Raw genomic sequence first — 27,912 nt, forward strand, 5'->3', positions numbered from 1 at the left:
TATCATGACCAGACAAACAAAAAAGTCTTAGGTGCAATTGGAAAAACACAACAGGAAGCCTGCTATTTTGCATTAAGTGGCCATTTTGGCCATATTCCACATTTTTACTTTGATGTACTTGAAAAAAATGCATTTTGAAACTGTAAACTCCGATTTTCATGTCGAAGTAATAAGAACGTAGGAATTGTGGAAAGTTGGTCGATTTTAATCAGATTTTATTATTTAGATTACTGGCATTCTATATTTACAATCATTGAAAAAATAATAACCTCGCTTATTTATTAATTGAAATACATAAGCAAGGTTATTATTTTTTCAATTTAAAAAATTGAATTTTACAATTTTACATTATCAGATACTTTGTTTCATTGTTTTTAAGCTGTAAATCAAAGTTCTTTTTTTCTTTCAAAATCAGTTTTACTTCACTTTAGGTATTTTTCAAATCGACAGCGCCCCCCAGTGGCGCTTCTTCGTCCCCGCTGGTGAAACGCGAGCGACTCGGTTTGTCCCTCGCTGTTCCCCGTCCGTCGCCCCACGCCTCGCTGAAGAAGCTCCACCTCGCTCTCTCAGGCTTTGTACCCAGAGCTGATCCCACGCCGCCGCTGACTTCCAGAACTCAGGGGCCGTTAAACATCAGAAAATGGCTCTCCACGTCCCCAAAGCACCGGGCTTTGCCCAAATGTTGAAGGATGGCGCCAAGGTGAGAATCTACCAGCGCGTCAGACCATCGTGTTAGCCCCGGGTGAAGCAATGTGGAGTTAGCATGCTAGCTAGCATTAGCACGTTTATTCGCAGTCATGTGGGAGAGTTCTAGAAGCATCAGGCCGGTCGCAGGGGCTGGACCCGCGGCTGCTCGCATGGACCACATAACGGATCCGCGTCTTTAAATGTCCACTACAGCGCCAAGTCCCACTCTATATATAAGAAAGTGATAACTGTCGCACATAGTTAGCATTGAGCTAACTGTCAGGCTTTGATGGCCACCAGAGCTCATGGATGATGATGATGCTGGTTCCTGTTTCCTACGCACACATGCACTGATAAATCCATCACATTTTCTGATGGGATTTTTTTTTGCTTTACTTATGGGTTAGGATATCTAGAGCTACTTGATGACAGTAAGGAAGTTGAATATTGCATTATAATTCTGATGTTTGCAGCACTACTCTGGGCTTGAAGAGGCTGTCTACCGTAACATCAAAGCCTGTAAGGAACTGTCTCAGACCACTCGCACCGCCTATGGGCCCAATGGTAAGCACCACCCCTCCCACTAGCAATATGTTTTTTTATTAAATCCTTTTTCCAGAGTAATCAGTGAGCACTAAACTTCCACATTGTTGCCTTTCAGGTATGAACAAAATGGTCATCAACCACTTGGAGAAGCTGTTTGTCACCAATGACGCAGCAACGATTCTTAGAGAGCTTGAGGTGAGGGCAACTAACAGTAAAGAAATATACTGTAACCTGGAATGACATGCACATGATGGAAATTAACCGCTTTATTTTCTCATAGGTGCAACATCCAGCAGCCAAAATGATTGTGATGGCATCACACATGCAAGAGCAAGAGGTCGGGGACGGCACTAACTTTGTGCTGGTGTTTGCCGGAGCTCTGCTGGACCTGGCTGAAGAGCTGCTCAGGATGGGCCTGTCCGTGTCCGAGGTAAACACACGTGATCACTGCTCGTCATCGTCCCCTTGACGTTGGGTAGATAATTCAGAAATGTTGAGAGCTGGTCGCAGTCGGCCTCAGTGTACATGTGTCTTTGCCACAGGTGATTGAAGGCTATGAGATGGCGTGCAAGAAGGCGCTGGAGATCCTCCCAGAATGCGTATGCTCCTCAGCCAAAGACCTCCACGATGTGAAGGAGGCCACGTCACTGATCCGTACAGCAGTCATGAGCAAACAGTACGGCAATGAAGACTTCCTCGGCGGCCTCATCGCTGATGCCTGCGGTGAGTCAGCAGTCTAGGCTACCTAAACCAAACTGAGGCTACGTCCATAACCCTGTTCTTATTTGTAAACCGCATTTGCAAACTAAAAGAATCCCGGTCCGCACAAGCGTTTTGGCTCCGTAACAGTTTTAATCCCCACCCAAAGTAACAAGCCGGAAAACACATATCAGGTGGCTACTCGGGTACACGGGGCGTCCCGGTGTAAACAGGAAGCATTTCCAAACTTCAAGATTTAGCAGCGCTATAACTCTTTAGTAGTGTGGACACTAGGTGTAGCAGACATGGTTTATTTTCAAATGAAAGCGTTTTATTACTGAGCCATTCAGCTGTAAAAAAAATAATCCACTTGATTACAAATACTTTTCCTTTCTTTGACTGTCTTTTTCTTCACCATCATGTGCCACAGTGTCCATCTTCACAGAGACCGGCAATTTCAATGTTGATTGCGTCAGAGTCTGCAAGATTTTGGTAAGCAGCCTTATCAGTCAACTAGATTCTTTCTGTGAGTGTGTTGGCTTTTGTCTAAATTGATGTCTTTGGTGTTTTCAGGGTTGTGGAGTGACGGCGTCCACCATGCTACATGGCATGGTTTTCAAGAAGGAGGCGGAGGGAGATGTGACATCTGTCAAAGATGCAAAGATTGCTGTCTACTCCTGTCCCTTTGACTCCATGGTGACAGAGACCAAGGTAATGAATACAGTACTGAACAGATTCTTAAGAGACATCAGGAATTCTATTCTCTGGCATGCTATAATTTCAAGTTCATTTTGGCCAGTGTCGCATGATGTGAATCGGTTTATAGTGTTATCTTGATAGCAAAGTATTAATTTGTAATATGTATGTGTTATGATGTATGATGTATTCATTAAAACATCATGCAACTAAGAACAGGTGTGTGAGCCACATTTCAGGTTGTATAAGAAAAGAGAAGAAATTATCATTGTAGTTGTGCTGACATTGATCTTGTGTGTCTCATAGGGCACCGTGCTGATCAACAGTGCTAAGGAGCTCATGGACTTCAGTAAGGGAGAGGAGGATATGATGGAGGAGCAGGTGAAGGCCATCAAGGCCTCTGGTGCCAACCTAGTGGTCACTGGAGGGAAGGTGGCCGACATGGCGCTGCACTATGCCAACAAGTACAAGCTCATGGTGGTGAGGTAAGACAGGGAAGACTTGTGATTATCCCATCCCAGTTACTGACTTGAATTCAGGATGGTTTGCATATTTGAAATTATCACAATAGATTGAATTACATAGGGAGAGATTTCAGCATGTAAAACACTGTGAAATCTGCGGGATATTCATTCTATGGCTTTCTTTTTTGTGTAAAACCTTCAGATGAAGTGAGATCTAGATATTTTGTCAGTCCTTGTAATAAAATGTCCCGAATACTATTATCAGATATTGTCAACATAGTATATGGGTTCTTCATGTTATTCATTTATGATGAACTATTTTTTTTAATTTTGTCTTTCTTTTCTCAGTATTGTACTGTTTCTCACAGTGTTCTTCCCGACCTTAAATCTTCCTTTCCCCCCCAGGCTTAATTCCAAATGGGACCTCAGGAGGTTATGCAAGACTGTGGGAGCTATTGCACTGCCCAGGCTGGTGAGTGCAGACATGTTTTAATGAGGTCACATAAATGAGACAGTTGTTATGTGTCATCTATAAAATTATTGTTATTATAATCATGTTATTATTATTGTTCCTAGATCCCTCCAACCCCCGAGGAGATGGGTCACTGTGAAAATGTGTACCTGAACGAGGTGGGCGACACGCAGGTGGTGGTCTTCAAACATGGTAAATCACTGTTTGCGCCAGTTTTGTGAATTTTCATTTTAATTCAGTGTTTCTTTCCACGTTGCGTTGTAGGATTAACACTGTTTGGTCTTGGTTGTTTCAAACAGAGAAAGAAGAATGTGCCATCTCAACAGTGGTGATCAGAGGCTCCACTGACAACCTGCTGGACGACATTGAGAGGGCCGTAGATGATGGAGTGAACACCTTCAAGGTTCTGGTCAGGGTGAGTCAGCACAATCAACCACTAAAGTTTTTTCTACCTCTGCCGGTTTTCACTCCTGTCTGTTTGTTTGTCGATTAAACAAGCAAGCAAGATTACACAAAAATAATAGAACAGATTTTCACAAACCCTATTAGTTTTGGGGGCAGGGCCAGGATTTCTTCCCCCCTACTTAAACCTTGCGTGTTAGAGCTTTTTCTAATATTTGGCTCATTTCCCAGGGAATGATTTATGGATATTGATCAAATAAATCTGGAATTTTTTAGGGAGTGACATTTGAATTGAATTTAATTAAGGGGTCTGTTGGTTCCTTGCGGAGGTATGAGTTCTACTAAGGGCCATTCTAATTTATAACTTAGTAAAACTAATAAGAAATGTTGTGGTACAGAAAATCTGGAAATACAAGAGGCTGGAAACACCAAAGTTATCTACGTGTATTTAATAAGGGGCTTTCTGTAGAAAGGATCAACACAGGGAGTCCCAAGGATCTCAGAGTGAAGATAGAGAACAGTCAAATACAAGGATCTTATATAGGACGACTGAGGGCTGTCTCTCTGAACCAATCCAGACTGGTTCCGTAGGCGCGGGAAGGAGAGGAATCTTAACAGAAAACAGCTGATCACATGTGTTTCTTAAGGTGATAAGCAGACATGCACTCCTTCATGTGGGGGGTAAACAAGTGGCAAAAGGCTCTGACAGTTGTCAGGTCATAAACAGTTCAGATCATAAAACAGCTCAGGTTATAAAAGTCTTTAGACAGAGCTGCAAAAGCTTACTTTCCAAATACAAAATAGTTTCAACCACACTTAATTAATTTTTCAAATACAGACGTTGAAGATAACTGATACTTAAATCAATGATATTCATATGTTGGAAGGAAAAAGTTTGTTCTTAAACATAACATTAACATAAAATTATGAGTTAAAGCTGAGAACTTTTTTCCCCTTTTACTGTTTATCCTGCACAACAGCTGACGTTTCTTTGTGATTCCCTCTCTAGGACAAGCGACTGCTACCCGGAGCAGGAGCAACTGAGATCGAACTGGCCAAGCAGCTCACTTCATATGGAGAGGTATGCAGATTATACTACATTATATGAGCCAGTTTTAAGACTGTCCTTGGTTTTGCTGCTCACTGGCTTACAATTAGCAGAGTCATGACTTCTTGACTTCCCCTCTGTAGTCCTGCCCTGGTCTGGAGCAGTACTCCATTAAGAAGTTTGGTGAAGCCTTCGAGACGCTGCCCCGTGCACTGGCTGAGAACTCCGGTGTGAAGGGGAGCGAGCTCATCTCCAAGTTGTACGCTGCACATCACGAGGGAAACAAAAACATGGGCTTTGACATTGAGGTCAGTATGGATACAAAAAATGCCTGCATCACATTTAATAATGCATTCATCATGTGTATTGTCCAGAAAATATATTTTAAGTTAATTATGTTTTTCTAGCAAGCTTTAGCATAACAGTCAAATCAAATCTGCAGAGCAATGTTAATGTTCTTGTTAGGCAGCATGTCTTGATCTGATGACTAATGGCATATACATATGTGATGACTTCAGGGAGAAGGCCCCGCAATCAAGGACATGCTGGAAGCCGGCATCCTGGAGCCTTACCTGGTCAAATACTGGGGCATCAAACTGGCCACCAACGCTGCCATAACAGTACTGAGAGTTGACCAGGTACGTACACTAGCACACAAACACTCATTACACACACATTATCAAGACTTTTCCCCACCAGGGCATAAGAGAGTTAACCAAGTCCTTAAAATGTTCAAATGTGACCTTCTAGGTCTCAGTTACCCATAGGTAGGACTTAATTATGTTATCGCCTTACCATCTTAAAAGTCCTCTGGAACCTGCAGAACCCCTCAATGCTTATATCTGCATTTCAACTGTACAAGGGTTTTTTTTGTTTTATCTAGCAGGATTCCTGATGGTGCCGAAGCTTTTACAAAAAATTGTTATGTTCATTTGTGAGTTTAAAATGTCCTAATGTTCTTTCAGCAGGTGAAGTGTTGTTTAATGTATTTATAGCTCAGGTAGTTAATGTTTGTGTGTGTACATATGAACGAACCAGATCATCATGGCAAAGGCTGCAGGGGGACCCAAGGCTCCCAAGCAGAGCGGCCATTGGGACAAGGACGATTGGGACGAGGCACCAGAGAATTTTGAAACTCACCATTAAAGGGTGCACACACACGCCCTCTGTCAGTAGGTCCTGGAATGCGTGTGCGATTTTTGACTTGGAAAAACTCACACGGATGCCCTCAATCTCTCACAGGCCACTGAAGCTGTGAAACGTTTGTCACTGCTAAGCCACTTCAGTTCACGTGTGTTTTTTTTATTAATACAAAGCGTGTCACCGACGGCAAACTAAACCTGCACCGAGTGGATACAGTGTGGTGTGTTGGCATGCTGCATGCACTAATGAACACTTTTCCTTACAGTGAACGTCCTCAGGCTGCATGTGAAATTGAAGAGAGCATGTTAATAAGATGTAATGTGGCGCTCCGGAGTCTGAGGTGGCCTTTTGTTCCAAAGGGCATCCTCCCAAGCAGATATACTCCCATCACAATGAAGGCATTCTACTTCATTAATAATCTGTACTGTTTGGATCGCAGTCCATGTCTCGAGATACCAGTAGAATCTGAGATTATTAAAACCACATTCATCTTCCTTGATGAGAGTATTTCTTATTTATAAACTATCGTCCCTCTACCAGAGCTTCCACTGCCTGTCCCCTGCTTTCTTACTGAGGAGCTTTAAAGCTGCTCTGGTTACATTGAAGGCCTCAGTGGTGTTTCCATCCATTTTTTTCAGCATCAATGAAAATGAAGGTTGTTCTTGGATTCATAACTTTGTCATAGATTTTTCTAATATATACTGAAAGTGCTGTTAGTTCATCACTGAATATAGCCGTCCGATCGCCCCTTTTTTACCCCCTGTAAATACTTGAATTGCCTGTGCTGCATAATTTTTCCTTGTGTAGCAAATTCTCATATGTGCTCATGAATATTTCATCGCCATCAATAGTCTTTAATGGAATCTCCAGGGGCTTTAATCACCTATTTTACTTTTAAATATTGTGAATGCCTTTTTTTTTTCTTTTTTTTTGTGTGCAAACATTTTCTAATCAAATGAAAAACTCATCCGTCATATTAGCTAAACTGAGTCATTGATGTCTACAAATAACACTTGATGCTACCTTCTGTTTGACAAGTTTGTTTTAAAATGTCCGTCTGTTTCCTCAGAGCCCGCAGCCTGCTGCTTGTATCTTAGTGCTTAGCCAGGAGGGATCGACTGACTGCTGTGTTGTCTCCTTTCAGATCATCATGGCCAAACCAGCAGGGGGACCCAAACCTCCTCCCCAGGGCAAAAACTTCGACGACGACGAAGACTAAAAGCAGACGACGTCCAGCCGATGCACCTTTTGACCCTTATTGCTTCCACGTGGATTCACAAACCCCTTTTCTACTTGTTTATTTAAAGTTCAACAGTTCGGTTTATTTTGTTTAGATGACCATGCATTGGTTAACAAATACAAATGTGAAAGTAAACTGTATGGATAGCACTGTTTGCTTTTTATGTTCTTAGGCCCAAATAAAAGGCACTGCTGTCATGTCTTGGTTTGCTTGTGGGTTTGTGCCTTTCAGCCTTGTTCTGTGATTGTAGTACTTTGTGTGTTCACTCACATTGTTAACTCCACCAGTGAGGTTGTTTTTTCATCTGTGTTTGGTTGTTATTTAGCCAGCCACATTAACCAAAAACTACTCAACCAGTTTCCATGAAGATTTGTGGACGGTTGGGACATGACCTGGGAAGGAACCCTTTAAATCTTAGTCTGGTTCCATTGAAGGGGGCACATCCAGGAATGTTGCATGAAATTCCAAAAAGGGGATTTTCCTTGATTTCTCAGACAATCCTTCATGGATCTTAATGAAAAGAAACAGGCAGGTGTGCATTTTGATACAGATCCCAATAGGAATTTGGATTCATAAGAGGACTTAGCAGAGGTATGTAATCTCAGGAGTGCCAATCTAGTTTAATTACAGATTTCAATTTTTAATCTTATCACGCTATGAGGGTTTTTAAGCAGTTCAGTTTGGACAAACATAAGTTGTCACATTAGAATGAGTTTAAAGCCGTCATAAGGCAAGACTGTCATGTGCACAACAATTCCATACTGCAGTCGCTGGCAATTAAATACTTTGGTCACAGGCTACCTCTAACCATGCTCAAAAATATTAAAAAGGAATCACACAAGCAAAAAATGTGGTTATAAAATCTAAAATAAATATATGAACAGCTACATGAGATTTTCCTTCCATTTGATTCCACAATAGGTTGAACCTCTCGTAGAAGCTCATCAATTCGCTGCAGGATGCACTGACATGCATGAGATGACTTTACCCATGAAGCTGCCCTGTGGGGTTTCACTTGACATGTTGTGGAAGCAGAAATTATGCATGCACTGATTTATTTTTAGACCAAAGGGAAGTGAAGATTTGAATCAAGGGGTCGATTGAAGATTCATCATCATGCACCGCAGCAGGAATGATTGTTTTATTGATGCTTTATTTGTTTCCTCTCTGCAAACATATACACCCACGCAAATTATGACAGGAAAAAAAAGACACTAGTGTAATTTCACTCCGCAGCTGTGTTCGCAGGAGGAGCAGCAGGGGGCGCTGCACTCCAGCAGTTTCATTGGCTGGCGGGGATGTGGGCGGATTTGCGCTGACGTTGAACATACCCGGGATTAACTTGTGTGGTTCTGTTATGTCGCCATATCTGTCAGGTTTTGCGCAGGATATCCCCATCACCTGCGGTCTGCCGATAACAGAACGCCTCTTAATGCGTTAAATCCTTAGACTCGTCCGTGTGATGTGTATGTGAGTGCGTGTGTGGTGCACACGCACGACAATGTGAGGACGCATGAGGAGCGGATCCGGAGCTGATGTCCTGACGGGTTGATGGGGGCCGACGGCAGCAAACACAGGAAGGTGAGTGATTCCTGTTGCCAAGGTGTGACGCACTACAGGGGGTTCCTTGTTTCCATGGCGATGAGGATGAGACCGAAATCTCCAGGTAGTAACCATGGTGCCAGACATGGACGTTTCCTTCTCCAGTGTATTGAACATCACAATAGTTTTTTCAGATAAATTCCTTATTTGTTATTACACTGGGGATCATCCGTCAACAGACTTTCTATTAGTGTTCCATAGAAGGCTACTTTCATCTCTTTTATACTTGTGTTATGCTTTTACTTTGAAGATAAGATCACGCTTCCTGTATTGACATGTTAATCGATAGAGAATTGAACCCTTTACTATAAACCAAATTAAATCCTCACACTGGCTCCCTCTGGTCAGTTGTCAGGCGATGTCCCATTGAACAGTCTTTTTTTTCTATCTGAGTGGGTATAGATTGGTCCATGTGTCCCATTTCTCTGGCTCAGATGATAATAACATCCTGCATGGTTGGTTGCTCTGCACATCTTGCACCACAGAGCATCAGATCTGTCGTGGAGCACAGGGCCCAGGGGGAGAGGGCCTGTCTGACTGTGACTGCAGAATGGAGGGTGTTGTTAATCACAAATGAGAGCAGGAACAGTCAGATTATTCTAAGCTGTTGGTCAATGAGCTCCCCCAATTCTTTCTAGGTTGCATAAGTTTCCCTTTTCACAGTTTGCGACAAAGGTTTAGCACAGTTTTTCTTCTGCAGTTCACAGCGTCATTAACAGGCCTGTGGAAATCCTAATGTACATAACACAACTTAAGTGATTGTGTATGACTTAAATGATTGTCTGTTTAAATGAGGAATGACATTTATGTAATAGAGTTTTTTCTGTTAGACAATTGAGTTTAATATTTTTGATGACACCTTTTAAAACAGCCGGTAGAAAGTGCTTTACAAATAAAAACAAGAATACAAAGCATAAATGGAAAAAATGATACCAAATCTAAAATAAAATAAAAACAAAGGCAACAAATAAATAATCCAACATCATTTAGAAGTAATAGCAAAACAAATTGATATAAGAAACATGAGTAATAGCAAAAAAAATAGAAACTAACTGAATACATTTTCTTAAAATACTTAAAAAATACTTTATATGGCCCCCATCTGAACCTATTATATTAATATATATAATATAAAATACTGTTACTGTTAAATAAATAGTCACTTAACACGGCCTAGGGGTTGTCTCCTTAGAAATCACTGTAATAATCATATTCAATCAGGGAGTAACTCCACAGGGCGACTAGCTCTTGTTTCTGGTGACACCAGCAGCACCATTTACAAACCTGTACCACAACTTCTCCTTCTCCTCCGTCTCCCCTGTCTCCCCTGCAGAGGCCCACTGAGGGGCAGGAGGAAGAGCCCCTCCCATCTGGATGGCGTGGCTTCCTCTCCAGCATGGGCCTGTCAATCCCAGCAGCCCTATGTCGCCTGGCCCCACCGGGCCTGCGCCTGGGCCGGCACCGAATGCTCCAAGGCAAGTCCCCTGACATCCCGGAGCACGTCCTGAGGCTGGCGGGAGTCGGCCCAGACAAGCTGAGAGCGGAGTGGAGCCTGCCGGGGTTCATTAGTATGTTCCTGCCTGAATATCCCCACAGAGCCCTGCCTGGGCAGGAACACTTCCAGGTAAACCCCAGTTCCAACATCAGATGCCAATAATGTGTTAGGCTTGATGTGATTGGATAACACATCCCGTGTGTTTTTCCCTTAACCAGGTGTTGGGTTATATCGCCAAAGGTTCATTTGGACCCATTCTGAAAGTAAAGGACAAGTCCAAACGGAAAACATATGCTGTCAAAGTGAGTCTTCTGTTTCAGTGAGTTTAATTATTTCCTGAGTCATATACATGTGCACATATAGTAATAAACAAGCTTCTTTAGCTTAACTTAACTTAATATACAATATACAACCTTTGCTAAAACATTTTAAAGACTATGGTATTTTTGTCTGTCAACAGGTTATTCCTAAATCAGAGATTCTGAGACTCGGGGTCTTAGAACAGTCAAAAGAAGAAGTCATAATCCAGGTAAGCAGGACAGGCCTGTAAAATCATAAAGAATAAAGTTTTTGACAATTAGAAGATTAATTATTTATCACTGCTTTGTAGTAATTTCTTTTTTAGATCTGAAATACACTCAAAACTCATCTATTTAGCCAGAGACAATGAAGAAACAATTCCTCTAAATTTTTTTCCATGTCCTCGGTTTTCATGAAAGCTACGTAGTTATATTAGTATGAGGAGAGAAATAAACACTGACCTTCAACTATCCCTCTATTAGTATTCAGCATTGAATAATTCATCTCATCTAAGGTATAAAAATAGTTGACAGTCAACCAAAATGTCTTTATGCAGATGATGTATTATTATATATCTCAGATTAATTGGTCTAAGAAAGTGATTTTTGTTTGCCCTCTCTTCAAAAGTGATGTATCTATAAAGTTGTATTCTAGTTTTATGTCAGAGTTCAGGATCATAGTTTATCTGAGGAAAACGAGTTAGATGCAGAAGAAGAACAGGACTTCTCTTTGATCGAAGGCCAGAAGTGAGATTTTCCAGGTTGACCTTTCACCTTTGCCCGCAGCGTCAGGTTCGCCACCCATTTGTCCACGACCTCGAGGACTGCTGGCAGACACAGCGCCACCTCTACATTAGTGAGTCAGCCAGAGAACCAGTGACCCAATCCAACCCAGATCCCACTATCCAAAACCCCTCACTCCAATTTCTTCCACCTCAACACTGGTAGTCTTATCCAGGATCTTCCCACAATTATTATTTGAATTCTGGGGGTTTTGCTTGAACAGAAATAGAACCTTTACTTCTACAACCCCAATCTCCCACTGCCTGTGTTCCTCGTAGCTGATTTGCCCCCTTTTCTTCTCCCTCAGAGCATTTACCCTTTTTTCAAAATCAGTCACTGACTCAGAAAGTGTGACCCAGTATGTTTGCTTCCCCACCCCCTGTGAAGAGACTGTGTTAGCCCGCGGACCTGATGTGGAAAAAACAGCTGCAGCTCAACATAATAAGTGTGTCACATTCCAAAGAAAAGACGCCCCTTCTCAGGAAAATGATGACTCATCACTGAATTACAAATTTCAATAGAAAAAAAATCGAAAAGGAACGTAAACGCAGCAGAGCATTTTGCTGTCTTCTCTTGTCGCGGCACCATTATTCCACATTCACATCTGTTCACTTCAGCACCCCCAACACACTTTATAGAACACTGAAAAACAGGCGGCAGAAAACCACTGTTATTTGATTTGTAGAGGAAGATAGTTGTTCACTGTCCTCAATTCCAGAGCTCACTCCTTTTTCCTCATTTCTCTTGCCAGTGTCTGTTCCACATCCTGCTGACCTTCACTCCCCCCTCTACACCTCACATCACATGACACAGGCATGTTATAACGCTGTTTCTCCTCCTGCAGTGTGCGACTACTGTAGCACGGGAGACCTGTACACCTATTGGCAGATGATTGGTCAGTTCACAGAGGACACAGTACGGGTGTTTGCAGCAGAGTTGGGATGTGCGCTCGGTGAGTAAGATCAAAGGACAATTACAGAAAGGGTTCAACCTACTTACTGTTTTATACACCTCACCTTTCCCCTCAAATAAGAACTAGATCAGACTTAGCCAAGTGAATGTTTTAATTAATTGTAAGTACTTATAAAAAGAGGTCTAATTAAAATGAGATGAGCTCCCAAAGGATTTCCCACAGCATCAAGGTGGGGCCAGTGTTTTTTAAAATGCCTGTAGCACGACACAGGGATGGATTTGAAGAATGTTGACTAAGTTTTATATTTTTGGTTCCTCTCTTTTACAGGCTTTCTGCACGACTTTGGGATCATTCACAGAGATGTGAAGGTAAGACAGGGAACAAAATGACAAAGTAAAAAGTTTATTCTGATTAAACGTACAAAATCAAAATAAATGTATTAGTTCTTAAGTAAGAAGTAATGAAGGCAGTTTTATTCCTGTCGTGTCAAACTGCTGATTCATCCTACCTGATAGTGTGAGACATATACATACATACGTTTTTTTAAATCCCATTAACACAGATGCAATACCCAGTAAAAACAGCGAGGAGTTTTGCTCATACCACCGCCAAGGCCCGACAGTCCCCTTATGAAACCACATTTTAATCCAGATTTTTATTTGGATCTGCACCAAATTTCACACACATTCATAAATATCAGTCCCCTAAACAAACCAGATTTGTTTTAACATCAAGATCCATAAACGTTTCTGACAAATCAAAAACACCCTACCTGCAACGTGAGAGAAAATCAAACCAAAGAGTCTCTGACTCATACCACATCCTTCCTAAGGAAGTAATAACATTATGTCGACATATCTGCATATAGTCGATGTATAAAGTTTATGTCCTAGATAACTTGTTCACCATAAAGCCTCCTCCACTTTAGCTGCCCCACTTACATCTTCCACATGTGACTGACTCAGCAGTGTCCATGCTGCAAAAATCTATTTCTGTTTTTTGATGAAACTATTTTCCATGTATTTCATCTATAAAGCTTTCAAACTGTGTGTGTGTGTTTGTGTGTGTGTGTGTGTGTGTGTGTGTGTGTGATACAAAAAATCACTGGCAACTTAATTATGACAATAGGAAATCCAAGGCTGAGGAGAATCAGCTATAGGCCATTTATGCCATTTAAATTAAATACAGATGGTGTCTAATTAAGTCTGCTTGCTATTTTTTGTAGATGGAGAATATTCTGCTGACAGACAACGGTGAGTAAACAGCCTGTTCCCAGCAGAGAGCAGCACAGCGCTGCACGCAGAAGCTCACATGGGAACATCCTGACTGTGCAGCTGTCAGTGATACAGATTAATGCAAACAGTACATCTGTTACTGAGAGGGAACAGCCTGTATCCAATCACAAACACTGAGCATGACAGATTATGATGGGAACATCTAATGTTTCTGCATCAGTTGTATTTGGAATCTGTATCCAGGGTCTCATGTCACAGGCTCATATTGATGTAGAGAAAATGGTCTGTTCCAGGACACCTCCGCTTAGCTGACTTTGGTTTGTCCCGTCGCCTGGAGAGAGGAGGACGAGCCTTTACAATCTGTGGAACAATCCAATACATGGGTGAGAAATGTGTCTGGGGCTGATTCCTGACCGAGCTGCAGTCACTGGGACACATTAGTGCATTTTAATATATAACACCAAGAAGTGAATTATTCATGGTACAAATACACATTGCGTGCAGTGTTTCGAATGTGCTCTGTCTGCTCTGCAGCCCCTGAGGTGTTGAGTGGTGGACCCTATAACCACGCAGCTGATTGGTGGTCGCTGGGCATTCTGCTTTTCTCATTGGTTACTGGGAAGGTGAGCTCTTGTTGCCAGTAGGCTCACGATGTCCTGCATAGCAATGTGATATTACACACAATTAACACTTCCAGTGACATAGCTGAGCTTGGATTTTGCTGTTGATGTAGTTGATGCTTGTTTCATGATGTAATTTTACACATATTTGAGACAGTACCTGACATTGTAATTCAATAATGTAATTTTTATTTTAAATTTTTGGTTGTTATTTAATGTTTGTTCTTCATGTTCCTCCGACTCTCCACAGTTTCCTGTGCCTGCAGAAATAGACCACTGTTGTATGCTGAGGAAAGTGCGGGGTTTCCCCTATGAAATGCCCCTAAGCTTCAGCTCCCCATTTGCCTTGCTAATAACCGAGGTAATTTCACAAAGTGTAATACTTGTACTACTTGCACCAGGATCTAGGTGTTTGTCAGGTTTGATGTAAGATCATGGCCATCACCTGTTTGTCCATCCAGCTTTTGTGCAAGACTCCCGCCCGCCGCCTCAGGACCATCGATCGTTTCAAACGACAAACCTTCTTCTACGGATCAACCTTCGACCTCGCTCTGCTGCAGCGCCAGCCCGTAGAGGTAACTGATGAATGTCTGGATGTGTAGTCACCGTTGTTGTGCCCTTGCAAAACTTCAAAATCATGAGTCAGGCAGTCAAAGTGATGCTCAATGTGCAAACGAAGTGAAGTGACTTTTCTCCTCATCGTCATTGTTCCAGGTGATTTTGGAGCTGAGAGAGAGGCCAGACCGAGCCGCCAAAGCTCGACGAGGCCTCACTTTGTCTCTGCAGCCGCTTAAAGGCTTCGACTATGACTTCCTGCTCAGCCCGCCAGCCACACCGGACACACAGCTGGACGCCGACACACAAACTCACGCTGATGCACCGCTGCCCGGCCCGGCACTCCCATTGAAACCCACTCAGGAAAATGTCCCACACAGAGAAGTGTTTGTGTGATGGACTGTGAGTTTACAGTATGATTATTCACCACACTAAAGATAAAGGCCAACAACAGTGTACTTCTGCACACTTCTTATCACCCTGACACACGCCTTGTAAAATGTCTTATTTAGTAAAAGCCAAAATAGATGATTACGATTTTATTGTATCTATGGTTTTAAAAGGAAAAGATTCAGTTAACTTAAAAACAGTACATCCCCATTTGTATCAGCAAGTTTTCTTTTTTTTGTGTTGTACTATTCACAATTTTTTACTTGATTGCCTTTCTCCAATGAGCACCTTCTCACGCCTACAGTGTTTGCTCAACAAATGTGCAAGAAAGATTGCACTATTGTCCATCTTCTTTCAGTTTTTACAGCTATCTGGTCACGGTCGCCCTGTTAGGACATAATGTACGACTGCTCTCAAGTTCACTCCACAATGCACAACACGTCTTGTCTTTCTTTAAAAAAAGGGGAAAAAATTAGGTCATTATGAAGAAACCTGTCCTCTATCCGTTATTCACACTGCGATACAACCTTTTCATAAACTTGACGTTTTTATAGCCTAAACTCTGTCGCAGCAGAAATGTCTCTCCTCCTCTTCTGTACTTTGTAAAATATCAACTACTTTATCATGTACAACGTGTCTCAGGGGAGCACTTACTGGTTTTCTCAAGTCAGTTTTGACTCCGACTCCAAGATGGCTGATGCAGACCTGAGCTGGGAGTGTAAAGGGTTGAATGATCAACATAAACAATTGTTTACCTTCAATGAACATTTTGATAGATACAGGGCTTTTTCTATTGTCCATTATGAATCCTAGCCAGTAATCACACGTTCATGCACTTACCTGATCATCAGATTATGTAACTGTTTTGTAAAGCATGCCCAGATGTGTACCCAGAAGGCCTCACGGTGATCCCCAGTTGCTTTTAATGTCACAAAGATCCTTATCTGTAAATTCCTCTTTACAAAGTTTATATAAATCTTTTGGATGCTATTTGATGTTATATGTTATGTAACAATGTATTTTTGTAATGACCATGTAGCACAGATGGAATATTAAACTCTTAATATACAGTGGTCTTCTGGTTTTGTCTGCACTTAATAAGCACTGAGAATTTAAAATTTTAAAAGCACTGATAGTTTTTAACATATCAGTGATATATTGAAAATCATCATTGCTACAGTTATAAATCCATTTGAACATGGAATCCAACTTTATATATCATTCAATCATGGACAATTAACTAGGTTTGCACTGCAACTTATTATAATTTAAACTATTCATTTGATCAGGGAATTCTGCCCAGGTCGCCCAGCTTCCTCCACAATCCAAACACATACATCTTAGGTTAGCTGGAGACTCTAAATTGTCCGTAGTTGTTAATGTGAGCATGAATGGTTGTTTGACTCTGTATCGTGGCCCAGTGAATCACAGGCTGTGATACACTGGTGAACTGTCCATGGTGTAGCCCACCTCTAGTCCAATGTCAGCTGAGATTGGCTCCATCCCCCTGCCACAATCGAAGGATAAGCAGTATAAATATTGGATGTATGAATGAAGGAATGTCATCCAGGTTTAGAGATCAACAAACAAACCTTGAGACATATCTCAGCTTAGTAGTAAAACATCAAAACGATATTCCAAAAAGCCTCCTGACAGATTAACATGAAACTTGGTTGGAGAATGCAGTATGGGGGGGAGGGAATATCACATAAAATACTGATGTGGATGCGGATCGGGGGACGGATGGAGGATGTTTTTAAACTTTCTTTAACATTGCTATTTTTTCTTTGATTTGTCTGAGAGAGTAGGTGTTTGCTAGTCCCAGTAAAGATTCCGACTGTAGTGACAAGAAATTATTTAACAGTCATTATCATATAGGTACCAAAACATAGGAAATTAGGCCAGGTTTATAAATATATCATATTAATAATAGTCGTTGTTATATCACAGTGAAAGAATGAATGGATGAGCACAGAAAGACTTATTCACATTCACCGACATCTTTTAGTTGATTAGGAATACAAACTTTATTGGCAAAAAGCATATAATAACACGAACAAAATTCAGTTTTAAATCCCAAACGTTGTTACCATTAAAAAACAGGCCAGATGCTGCAGATGTGATGTTTCATTCAGTGTCACGACATTGAAAACTTGCAGAATCATGCTGCATGGACACGCCAGGCAGAGGAGCCCCGTCCCCTGCGCATGCGCGTCGGCTGTTCTTGCGTCGCCTCGCCTCGCCACGGTGACGCAGTTACGTCGGCCCCGCCCTGGTCTGGAGCACTTTAAATGAGTCACGTTGCGCTGCAGCAGTGAAACAGGAGATTGTCCCTCATCCGCCGAGCAGCTCTCACCTGATCTCTACACAGCCCGACAGCCATCAGCAGGTAACACACACACACACACACAGACACACACACTTTCTCCTCACGCCTTATCTATCCTCCTAAAAAGATTATAACAATATGGAAGAGGAGGATGAGGAGGAGGAAGAGGATGCTCTGCTCAACCCACTCCTAACTTTACCCTCCTCTCTGGTGGGGGGTACATTCAGTGCCCGCGACAGCAAACGACGTCGTGTACTTTTTTGACCCAAAACTATTACGACTCTTCCGCCTTTTCTGTGTATGTGTTTAAAGTGGCACATCATCGAAACACGTAACCGGAAGAGCACCGCCAAAAAAAAGAAAAGAGGATGACCTTCAAGGGCGAGCCTGTTGCGTCAGCTCGGTTTGAGCCCGCACGACGAAACCTCCAGTTGTACACGATTTAATATGATGTAAGTCTAAATTAGATTATGTTCATTAACACGGTGTGTGGTGTGATGGGGAGATGGGGTGAGGAGGGGGGGGGGTCTGTCTGTGTGTATCTGAGCCGGAGCACGTAGACCTCCCTCCTCCTCCTCTTCCTCCTCCTCCTCCTCCTCCTCTGTGATGGGAGGGAGGCGGGTGTACGTGCAGCAGTCAGAGTGACACATCTGTGAAGCTGCAGCACATCCCGGTAGATTTCCACAAGCAGACTTCATCCGAGAAAGATTGTCAGTGTTTGCAAACCTATAGCGATATGTGCATAATAAATAGTATGGTGAAGAGATCACTGGAAACCTAAATAAGAGAATGTTTTATATATGTATATATATTTTATAAGCACTGAAACTGTAACAAATACTTTATTTCCACGGTCAACTAATTTTCCAAGTACTTTCTTCACTAAGTGAATATTTAGGAAAATACCAACAACTCTAAGCAGACTATTACCATCAATTTTTAGGCAGGAAGTAGTGAATTTTTACTAACATGGTGAACAAAAATGTTAATCTATTCATGATCATCAAATCAATAACTATAGAGCTATAAAGGATATGCAAATGTGTATAAACGAATATAAGATTTTTATTTGGATCGGCACCAAATTACGCACACTTAATTATTTATTTTTTAATCAAGATAAATAAATGATTCTCTGAGAAATCAGTGAAAATCATTCAATGTAAAAGATAATAAAAAATATATATATTCCTGTACTGTATATAAATATTATAAATGATGCATCAACGGGCTGTTTGTACAGACAGTACTAAATGTTCTACTTTGTACCCTTAACTGTAATAACTAGCTTTTCCTTATCTATATACTATGGAAATTAAAACATTTACAAATGTTCATGTAAATAACGATTGGAAAGAAAAGAGTGAGGTGTAGGATTGTTAAAGAGAGAATCATCACCTGCTGTGTAACCCAAACATTGTTATCAGTATCAACCTCTCTCTTAACTGTGGCTCTGACGTGATGTCTCAGAGAGCTGCATGGGAACCAGGGCTCCTGGCAGCGCTGCAGCACCAAGGCCTGAAGATACAAAGAGTCCCAACACAGGGGCGGGCATCACGCTCAAGGCCAGCAGCCTGTCTGGTAACAAAACGCTGCACAGAGAGCAAGGCTTTTCACTTGTGACTATAGTGCTGCTGTGGGAGCCATTTTACCTCCTTAAAGCTCACGCAGCTTGCAATGTAGAGAAGAGAAAAAAGAAGGTGGGGAGACCTCCAGTGAGTGATGATACAGACATGGCAGCAAAAACGTGATCCCATTTTCCCTTCAAACGCCCCCATCCTCTCCCTACATCCTTATGACTATAATAACTACTACACTAAATACTATTTACGGAGTTTACCCCCACTGAGTCCCTGCCTGCAGCCTTACCAGTACTACATATTATAGTATGCAAGCTTCAAACACCTTGCAGTTCAATGCATCAAGAAACGAGCTGCAGCAGGACTTCTAGAGATGTAGATTGAGACAGATGCAGAAGGTACACTAGCTTGAGTGTGTTTCAGACAGGGAACATATGAATTTATTCTCCTCTGGTCTTAACCAGTGTCCAAATAAACCTTAAATTAAATTGTTGTTAAAATGTGAATTTACATATAAAGATCGTGATGCCAGTTCTGAGTGGTTCTGCATGACGCCACAGGAGGGAGTTGGCCATAACATCCTGATGTCGCAGTGCAGAAATGGCGTCTTGTGGTCGACCACTCTGCAACAGGCTGAAGAGAAAATCCCAGATAAAGACAATAAATAGTGATCTTCTCAGCTTTCTCACTATTACATATCTCTTGGACATTTACTATGATATCTCTCAGCATTAAGTCTTGCTAAATCAAACAAATTGAAATGGAATATTTGTTTAATTACAACCTCAAACATGTATAACGCCTGTCATTGTGTTATGCATTTCAATGCTCCTCCACACTGTATGAAAAGTGGAAGATAAACCTTGTCAGTGTTGCTATAAAATAACAGCCACTTCAAATCATGTCAAAGTGACATTTTTTGTCACAGGCTGCATTTCTCTTGATAAGGAAGATTATTTTCATGCCCTTGAAACAAATACAAACATGAATTCCCTCATCAGAGAACAAGAGGTTACTAGAATAAGGTTGAAGGTTGTGAAACTTGAATCTCACTATATAATAGCATAAAGCAAAGGTTATTTATTGCTTCCAAGGATCTGTGCAACCACAACTGCATTTAATCAACTTAAGCAGTGTGGAGTGACCAATCTCAAGGGCATGCACAGAAATCTATGAGGCCTGTCGCTATTTGTTAGATTACTCAAGTAAATGAAGTCTCAGGAAGAATACTCGAATAAACCGATTAAACCAATAAATCGCTGTAGATAGCAGCTTATCAGACAGTATCTCTAAAGGAGAAGAACTCTCACTTGACTTACTCCTTCATGTTGTTCCCACTATCAAATTAAGTTCTGCTTGATAGCGTCACATTTTTCTGGAATGGGAGACAGGCCAGAGTTTCAGAGTTATATCATTGCTGGTTTCAGAAACAATAAATATTCAGGCATATAAATAATGTAATAAATAGATATAGAAAAGTGTCATTCCTGTGTAGAAAAGACTTATCTTGTCTCGGACAGCATTGATGCTCTTACACTTACACAACTAATACTGACAAATACAATATCTCCTCTATATGTGAAACATCCTTAGTTGAGTCTTTTTTTGGTTTTGCCATCATGTTTGGCTTTTTAACGGCTGGATATATTTGCAAACCAAATGGCAGAATAGTTAATAAGTAGTGCGGTGGATTCTGTATGTATGTGTAAGTATTTTTTACACAATATCCGGCTTCAGGCGGATCACATGTCAGAGGAAAGTCACTCTGTCCTTCAAGGTCCCTTTTCACGCTCTCAGGTGATTAACACACTTACCCACATATGGCATCATTGTTTCTTTCAGCTCGTTTGATTTGGCAAAAAAAAAAGCTCACATCTTTGGAAACGTTTGACTCAACATTGCGTAAAACCTAGACTTGATATTGCAAAGTTTGCAACGTTTTCTCAACACAAACCAAACCACACTGTGCCAAGAGTCAGTGAAACTGTATTGACAAAGCATGCAGGAACTCACAGAAGATGGCAGGTATTTGCTAGTGTGAGTTTTGTCGGGCTAATAGTGGAGCAGGGACATGCCTGCACTCTTCACTATCACGTTTAAACACTTTGCTTTATTCAATTAAGTAGTTTGTCTGCAGTTTATACTCCCGCTCGAGCTCTTCCCCCTCAGGAGACGAGTTGTACCCTGCAGGTCGGGACGCCTCCTTTCCACCTGCATGTAGAATCTAACTATCAACAGCGAGCCGTGCTTGACGTTTGTGTTGTAGTAACCACTCGCTGTTTTCATTGACTGCCTTTGTGTGTGTGCATGTGCTCCAAAGGTGGTTATCTCATCTATCTTAAGCTGAGGATTAACACAGAGGATACCTGGAATGTCGGCCAGTGTCCAAACCAGCCTTCGTTGGGGATTTAAACGGTCACAAGAGTTTATAATGTAAAAGTGTGTAAAGAATAGAATAGAGGTGGACTCACGGTTAAGACTCCATAGCGTCCTGCTAAGCCTATTTTCAACCTTCGCCATGGGGGTCATGTTTTCTTTGCTGTTAGTCTGTAAGCAGGCACGCAAATACTCCTGAGCCGATTTTATTGGAACTTAATGGAGGAGTGCGATATGGGCCAATGAAGAAGCCAGCAACTTTTGGAGCCGCTTCGATTAAGTGACGACAACAGAACAAAAACCTTAAGTTTCTAGCATTGTGAGATAGGGCATCAGACTTCGTGAAGGGATGCGCTCTATATTCACTGTGGTCAAACATTTATGGTGAATACTTCGGGCAGCAACACCTCAATACACAGCAGCTTGGGGCTAATCCATGCAAGCCTAAGTAAAAGTGTCACCTCCACCCATCAAACAGAGTCGTATATTACTGATCCAGTATTGCGCACATACTCTGCAGCATACAGTGTGGTCGGGAGTTGGGATCGCCTTGGCAACTGGTGTAGTCGACCAGAAAGATAAGTCACAACTTGTTCCCTGGCATAGTGTGCAATAGTGGGAGTGGTGCGTTTAAGGGGTGGGTGAAAATGGGAATTTACAAATCATCGTGTTCATCGTGTATGCCTCCCTTTGTTGTCAGGAAGCAGAAGCAGCATTCTGCAGTGAGGAGGTGTAAGTGTGATATAAACCTAATGAAAAGATTGAAAAGGCATGTGTATGTGCATTGCATATAAAGAGGTCTAATGTAATTTGTGGGAAAATGGGAGAAGGCACAGTGTTGCTGAGGAGAGAGAAACTGGCCTCTGTGCATCCAGTCCTGCAGCCCTAATGAGGACTGGCAGCAGGGTACACAGGAGCCGTGTTACATAACCCTCTCTGTCTTCTGTGGATCAGAGGGGGCGGGGTGGGGTTATGCAACAGCTTATTTACGACAGAGTGGAGAAGGGAATAGGGAACAAAATAATCTGGTTTGAGGCCTTGTCGTGTGCGTCTTGGCACGTCGTGACAGCGTTAGCGGCTGCTGCCACCAAACGGATCCTGTGTGACTGAGACCTGGCGGTGCATCAAAGAGACATTGACTTCAACACAGTCATATTCAACCTTGGATGATGTAAATGTAAATGAGGAAGCTTGATGTGTCCATTCCTATCTGCTCTTATTTATTTTTTCGGCTCAAAGTCACTGGTGTCACTCGCCCGTTTTTGTCCTTTCCGCCCATCCCCCCTGCCCTCAGAGGAGCTCAGTCCTGCAGGAGGTGGCCATGTTTGGGGACAACAGAGGGACATGAAATGTGGCCCGTCCTGGGCAGTCATCCAAACAAACACACCGTGAAACAATGCAACCTCTCACTCTCTTCCTCTTCCTCTTTCAGCCACCATGACTCACCAGTACCCCGCACTGACTCCTGAGCAGAAGAAGGAACTGCAGGACATCGCTCTGAGGATAGTCGCCCCAGGAAAAGGCATCCTCGCAGCCGATGAGTCCACCGGTAGGTGCAAGAGAGTCTGTGTTTGCAAAAATGTATATGTTTTCTTTTCTTTTCTAGAGCTGGAATCCCCAGTTGCTTCAGGGGTGCTTCATAATCCCAATTTTACATAACTGAATCAATAAGGTGTCACATCAACACTGGATTGTACATAATGTTAATCTTTTTTGAACCTGGTACTGTATATACTTTAACTCCTCATGATAATGTGCCATCAAACATTCTACTTTCTACAATCATTCACAGAGCAAGATGCATGGTTCAGCTTTGATATTTAGTTTTACAGCATCACTATAAAACTAACTGTGGATAATTAATTAGTAAATTAGGACCCTTTCACATAGATTTTCATCTAACAAAAATATAGACACATTTTAAGTGATCAAGATCGGTTTATATAGTATTTTATGATGTCATGCATTACATATTGAAAAATATTGGTACAAATCCCAATGTCAGCTGGGATTGGCTTCAACTGCCCAACGACCCTCGAATGATAAGCAATACAGATAGTTACGCAGCCCCCAAAGTCCCGACAGGTGATTTTTTAAACCTTATTGATAATAATTTGTTCCCACATGATAAATATGTTGTTCATACTAAATATATACAGGTTTGCACCAGATAATGACCTTGTTGGAACAAGTGAATATTTGTGCAGCAAACATTTCCTGCTGAAGATGTCTCTGTACAATAGCTGCAAGAAATTTGTGATATTCTAAGGTGAAAATAAAACTTGTTTAGCTGAGTTCTTTTCATCCTGGTGGCTGGGTGCATATGAAGTTATTATATAATATAATATTGAACATTAGATAAAATACCTGTCTGGAATGACCTCTGTCTTCATTTGAACATGCATGAATCATTGTACCATTTACAGGCAGCATGACCAAACGTTTCAACCCCATTGGGGTTGAGAACACAGAGGAGAACAGGCGCCGCTACCGCCAGCTGCTCTTCACAGCCGACCAGCGCATGGACAACTGCATCGGAGGGGTCATCTTCTTCCATGAAACCCTCTACCAGAACACAGACGACGGCACATGCTTCTCCAAGCTCATCCAGGACCGCGGCATGGTTGTTGGAATCAAGGTAAAGTTGGCTAGTGGGTTTGGTCTCACAGTCCAAACCTCATCTTCTCTTTGTTATTTGGTGGCTGTTTGCTTCGGCTCTTACGTACCCACATCCACTGTGTTGATGTTATTCTGCAGCCTAGGATTTCAGTTCAGCTGGAGGAAAGCCAGTGGTCATGTGTTTGACAGGGTTAACGAAAAAGGCTCTGTACTGTATATGAAAACACAGAATCACTGTCAGCATGTTTAGACACACACAGACCCAGCCAAAGGAGAAGATCAGGTTTTGAGGACAGGTTGTGTCAAAGAGCTTTCAGGTCCTATTTTCAGTAGGTTGTAGAAATATTTTTTGAAGAAAAGATTGATGCAGTTGAGAATCTGGTGTAATTTCACCTGTACACAATGTAATTTTATAATAATTACTGTGTCTGTCTTTACAGGTGGACAAAGGTGTCGTGCCCCTTGCTGGAACAAATGGAGAAACCACCACTCAGGGTAGGAACCTATTAGAGAAACTCAGTTTAAAAAGGTCATAAAACCGTCTGCTGCTGTGTTTCTGACGGAGCGGCTCTGTGTCTAGGTCTGGACGGGCTGTCTGAGCGCTGCGCGCAGTACAAGAAGGACGGCGCCGACTTTGCCAAGTGGCGCTGTGTGCTGAAGATCAGCGACACCACGCCATCTGAGCTGGCCATCCTTGAGAATGCTAACGTACTAGCACGATATGCTAGCATCTGCCAGCAGGTGACTAAGCATTTCAGTCAGTTGACTTACAGATATATTCCCTTAGGTTTTTCAAAAGCATTCCCCAATCCCAGTTCAAAATTGGAAGTGCATATTTAGAACATGTCAAATAATTATATAACAATAAACCTATTCTTAATAATGTCTCCTAGAATGGTATTGTTCCTATTGTGGAGCCTGAGATCCTTCCTGACGGAGACCATGACCTGAAGCGTTGCCAGTATGTCACTGAGAAGGTAATTTAAAGAGGATTATATATGAAAAATGGCTGTATGTGTCCTCATTTGACTACATGTATGCTGCTACAGTCTTTTTAAAATCAGTATCTATATCTGTCTTCTGCTGTTAGGTTCTAGCTGCTGTGTACAAGTCTCTGTCAGACCACCATGTGTACCTGGAGGGGACACTGCTGAAACCCAACATGGTCACAGCCGGACACTCCTGCCCCACCAAGTACAGCGGCGAGGAAATCGCCATGGCTACCGTCACCGCCCTGCGCCGCACTGTGCCTCCTGCAGTCACAGGTCAGAGACAGATAGATGTTTTAAAGATATATAATAATAGATTAGGACCTAATTTAATGGGGGAATGAGGTTGTAACCCCCCCCAATAATCGCCCTTTCACACTTAGTGGAAAATACAAACAGTTAATGATAAATTGGTTGTTTTCTCGATTCAATTTATTTGTAGCATGCAGAGAGAATCACTTTTTTTTTCACTACAACTTTATTGCAGCTTCTTTAGCTACTAGCTAGTTGGTATTACCTGGCAAGTATGATGTATAAATAGGTATATGTAGCCTAACGCGGTATATCCAGCGATTGGTCAACCCAAAGTTACACTCTTGATATTAAAACTGGGAAAACAATTGTATAATAAACTGGCAAATCAGTTTATTATAAAACGGGAAAATACATAAGAAATGATTATGATATTATTAGTTATTTATTTATCCATGAAATAAAGCATCAGCATATATGCATGCATGTTTTGCAGTAAATATTCTGTATGTGTTGTTATATATTGTCACGTTAATTATTTGATCATCCCATGCTCAGATGAAGAGAGTAACAGATTAACATTTTCTTAAATCCGGTTTGAACAGGTCGATAATGTCCGTATTTCTTTGTGTCTGTCTTTTCAGGAGTGACCTTCTTGTCAGGCGGCCAGTCTGAAGAGGAGGCCAGCGTGAACCTCAACGCCATCAACAACTGTCCGCTCGCCAAGCCCTGGGCCCTGACTTTCTCCTTCGGCCGCGCCCTGCAGGCCTCCGCCCTCAATGCATGGAAAGGAGAGCTGAGCAACGAGAAGGCCGCCACCGAGGAATACCTCAAACGCGCTGAGGTCAGACAAAACCCTGAATGCACGCCACACTCAGTCACATCCACTTCAACTTCCATCGTGCAATATTCTTTTTTTCACTTTTCTTGTCTCTTCTCTGTCTTCTTCAGGCAAACAGTCAGGCTTCTCTCGGCAAGTACGAGTCTTCTGGAGCTGGTGGCGCAGCGGCAAAGTCTCTCTACGTGGTCAATCACGCCTATTAAACATCGATCGTCCACATACTACTGTGGACTAGTTAAAGTCTCATACCTGCTCTGCTATTCCCCCTCACGCCTCCATAAATCACAGGCCTGCGCTGTCTACTGTACTTTAGAGTTGTCAGAGTTATTCAAATTATTAGTTATGTGTGTTAAAAAACAAAATGTGAAACGAGAATTCTAAAAGTATGAGATTTATGCGGTGAGGAAAATGTTTTTAATTTCTTGTCTGTACCCGTTTCACCGGGCTCAGAGACAGGAAGTTAGACCCTGCAAAATGTTATTAGAGGATCAGATAATCAGTCAGTATTCAGTTCCTGCCTCCTCTGAACTGCACCTGTCTCCACATCTTGTGCTTTCCGACTTCATCCCCCGCTCACGACAAATCTTGAACCACTCCAGAGCAGGACAGATCAGCTTGTGTGTTGTCGCTTGTGTCTGAACAAAGTGCCGGCTTCAAATCCTCAAAATGCCACACTAACACTCTCCCCGACACTGGGACCAACCGATCATTAGCAGCATCAGCACTATCCGGTGAGAGACGAAACAAAAAAGACAGCGTGGATTAATTTCCTACCCAGTTGATCTTTGGAGCGACTGTGGGGGGTGCTTGTTGTACTGTCAGACAGATGTAGCTCCAGCAGAGGTCAGTAGAGGCCCACGTTAACAACATTACACACCAGGATGCGTCCGTATGATTCAGCCTAACCTATCTGTTCTCATGTCAATTCTAAGTATAACTTTAGCTTTAAATCACATACAGTACTCAATGTATTCAGTTGTGTGTGGGTGTCGGTATTATGTGATGCTTGTTTGTCATCCCCCCTCCTCCCCTCTTCCTGATTCCCCTCAACCAGCCCCACGAGAAGAACACGTGGTTTATTTTGACGTACGTATGATGTGGACCAACTCGTGGGGTCGGCGGCGGGGGAAGTGTTCACTGCTGTGTTGGAATTCTGTGATGTTTGTGATGTTAATATTGTTCTTGAAGCACTTGGTGTGTCAAATAGTGGAGACAAATAAACTAAAAAAAAAAAAACTGCAGAGATCCCTGTGTGTGATGTTATGGCTCTTATGCTTATGAACACAATGTTATGATATATTATATTCAGTGACATAATCCCAGCTGTAGTTACAGTCAGTGGTGGAAAGTAACTTGCTCAGGTACTGTGCTTCAGTATGAATTTGAAGTACATGGGTATTTTCTTTAAATGCTACTTTTACTCTTCTCAATTTCAGTGGTAGAGTTATTTTCAGGAAGAGTTCTTCCTTTTAAGAATGACGCTTTTAATTAAATACGCCTAGAAAAACATTAAAGATTAATTGGTGTCCAAGTGTTCTGGCTTGAGACCCTTTACCCTTTTTGTCTGGTTGCGGTCGCTTGTCATGTTTCAGATGTCAAATATGAACTGCTCTCCAGAGAACAAACATATCGTCGAA

General features: G+C 42.0%; 3 protein-coding genes across 4 annotated transcripts; all 3 read left to right on the forward strand.

The window, feature by feature from the left end:
- Positions 1 to 547: 547 nt before the first annotated feature.
- Positions 548 to 7,594, forward strand: LOC133019363 (T-complex protein 1 subunit theta-like). Of its 2 annotated transcripts, none has more exons than XM_061085807.1 (15): positions 548 to 700; positions 1,161 to 1,251; positions 1,349 to 1,428; positions 1,514 to 1,663; positions 1,776 to 1,956; positions 2,363 to 2,424; positions 2,506 to 2,643; positions 2,935 to 3,113; positions 3,498 to 3,564; positions 3,669 to 3,756; positions 3,864 to 3,979; positions 4,976 to 5,047; positions 5,158 to 5,322; positions 5,533 to 5,652; positions 7,302 to 7,594. In XM_061085807.1, the coding sequence occupies exons 1-15, from the start codon at positions 641 to 643 to the stop codon at positions 7,374 to 7,376; spliced, it is 1,644 nt and encodes a 547-aa protein (XP_060941790.1). In that variant the 5' UTR covers positions 548 to 640; the 3' UTR covers positions 7,377 to 7,594. The 2 variants fall into 2 exon arrangements, with proteins under 2 accessions (XP_060941790.1, XP_060941789.1); XM_061085806.1 differs by lacking the exon at positions 7,302 to 7,594 and adding an exon at positions 6,053 to 7,294.
- Positions 7,595 to 8,948: 1,354 nt separating this feature from the next.
- rskrb (ribosomal protein S6 kinase related b) lies at positions 8,949 to 15,295 on the forward strand. The gene is made up of 13 exons (XM_061086577.1): positions 8,949 to 8,978; positions 10,333 to 10,623; positions 10,713 to 10,796; positions 10,955 to 11,023; positions 11,580 to 11,649; positions 12,421 to 12,528; positions 12,817 to 12,857; positions 13,715 to 13,742; positions 14,018 to 14,107; positions 14,259 to 14,347; positions 14,595 to 14,705; positions 14,806 to 14,919; positions 15,059 to 15,295. Exons 1-13 carry the CDS (start codon positions 8,949 to 8,951, stop codon positions 15,293 to 15,295), a joined length of 1,362 nt encoding a protein of 453 aa, XP_060942560.1.
- Positions 15,296 to 17,590: 2,295 nt separating this feature from the next.
- On the forward strand, positions 17,591 to 27,505 carry aldocb (aldolase C, fructose-bisphosphate, b). Its single transcript, XM_061085390.1, has 9 exons — positions 17,591 to 17,678; positions 23,007 to 23,123; positions 24,001 to 24,212; positions 24,634 to 24,688; positions 24,774 to 24,934; positions 25,087 to 25,170; positions 25,284 to 25,458; positions 26,079 to 26,278; positions 26,386 to 27,505. Exons 2-9 carry the CDS (start codon positions 23,012 to 23,014, stop codon positions 26,476 to 26,478), a joined length of 1,092 nt encoding a protein of 363 aa, XP_060941373.1. The 5' UTR covers positions 17,591 to 17,678; positions 23,007 to 23,011; the 3' UTR covers positions 26,479 to 27,505.
- The last annotated feature ends 407 nt before the right edge of the window (positions 27,506 to 27,912 follow it).

The sequence above is a fragment of the Limanda limanda genome, chromosome 14 (genome assembly GCF_963576545.1).
Source record: "Limanda limanda chromosome 14, fLimLim1.1, whole genome shotgun sequence".
NCBI lineage: Eukaryota > Metazoa > Chordata > Actinopteri > Pleuronectiformes > Pleuronectidae > Limanda > Limanda limanda.

Coding starts and splice junctions, on each gene's coding strand:
- aldocb (XM_061085390.1), top strand. CDS start 23,012: ATGACTCACCAGTACCCCGCACTGACTCCTGAGCAGAAGAAGGAACTG. Junction 24,689..24,773: donor TGGAGAAACCACCACTCAGG/GTAGGAACCTAT, acceptor CTCTGTGTCTAG/GTCTGGACGGGCTGTCTGAG. Junction 25,459..26,078: donor TGTGCCTCCTGCAGTCACAG/GTCAGAGACAGA, acceptor CTGTCTTTTCAG/GAGTGACCTTCTTGTCAGGC.
- LOC133019363 (XM_061085806.1), top strand. CDS start 641: ATGGCTCTCCACGTCCCCAAAGCACCGGGCTTTGCCCAAATGTTGAAG. Junction 3,114..3,497: donor TACAAGCTCATGGTGGTGAG/GTAAGACAGGGA, acceptor TTTCCCCCCCAG/GCTTAATTCCAAATGGGACC. Junction 3,565..3,668: donor CTATTGCACTGCCCAGGCTG/GTGAGTGCAGAC, acceptor TATTGTTCCTAG/ATCCCTCCAACCCCCGAGGA.
- rskrb (XM_061086577.1), top strand. CDS start 8,949: ATGGGGGCCGACGGCAGCAAACACAGGAAG. Junction 11,650..12,420: donor ACAGCGCCACCTCTACATTA/GTGAGTCAGCCA, acceptor CTCCTCCTGCAG/TGTGCGACTACTGTAGCACG. Junction 14,348..14,594: donor TCTCATTGGTTACTGGGAAG/GTGAGCTCTTGT, acceptor GACTCTCCACAG/TTTCCTGTGCCTGCAGAAAT.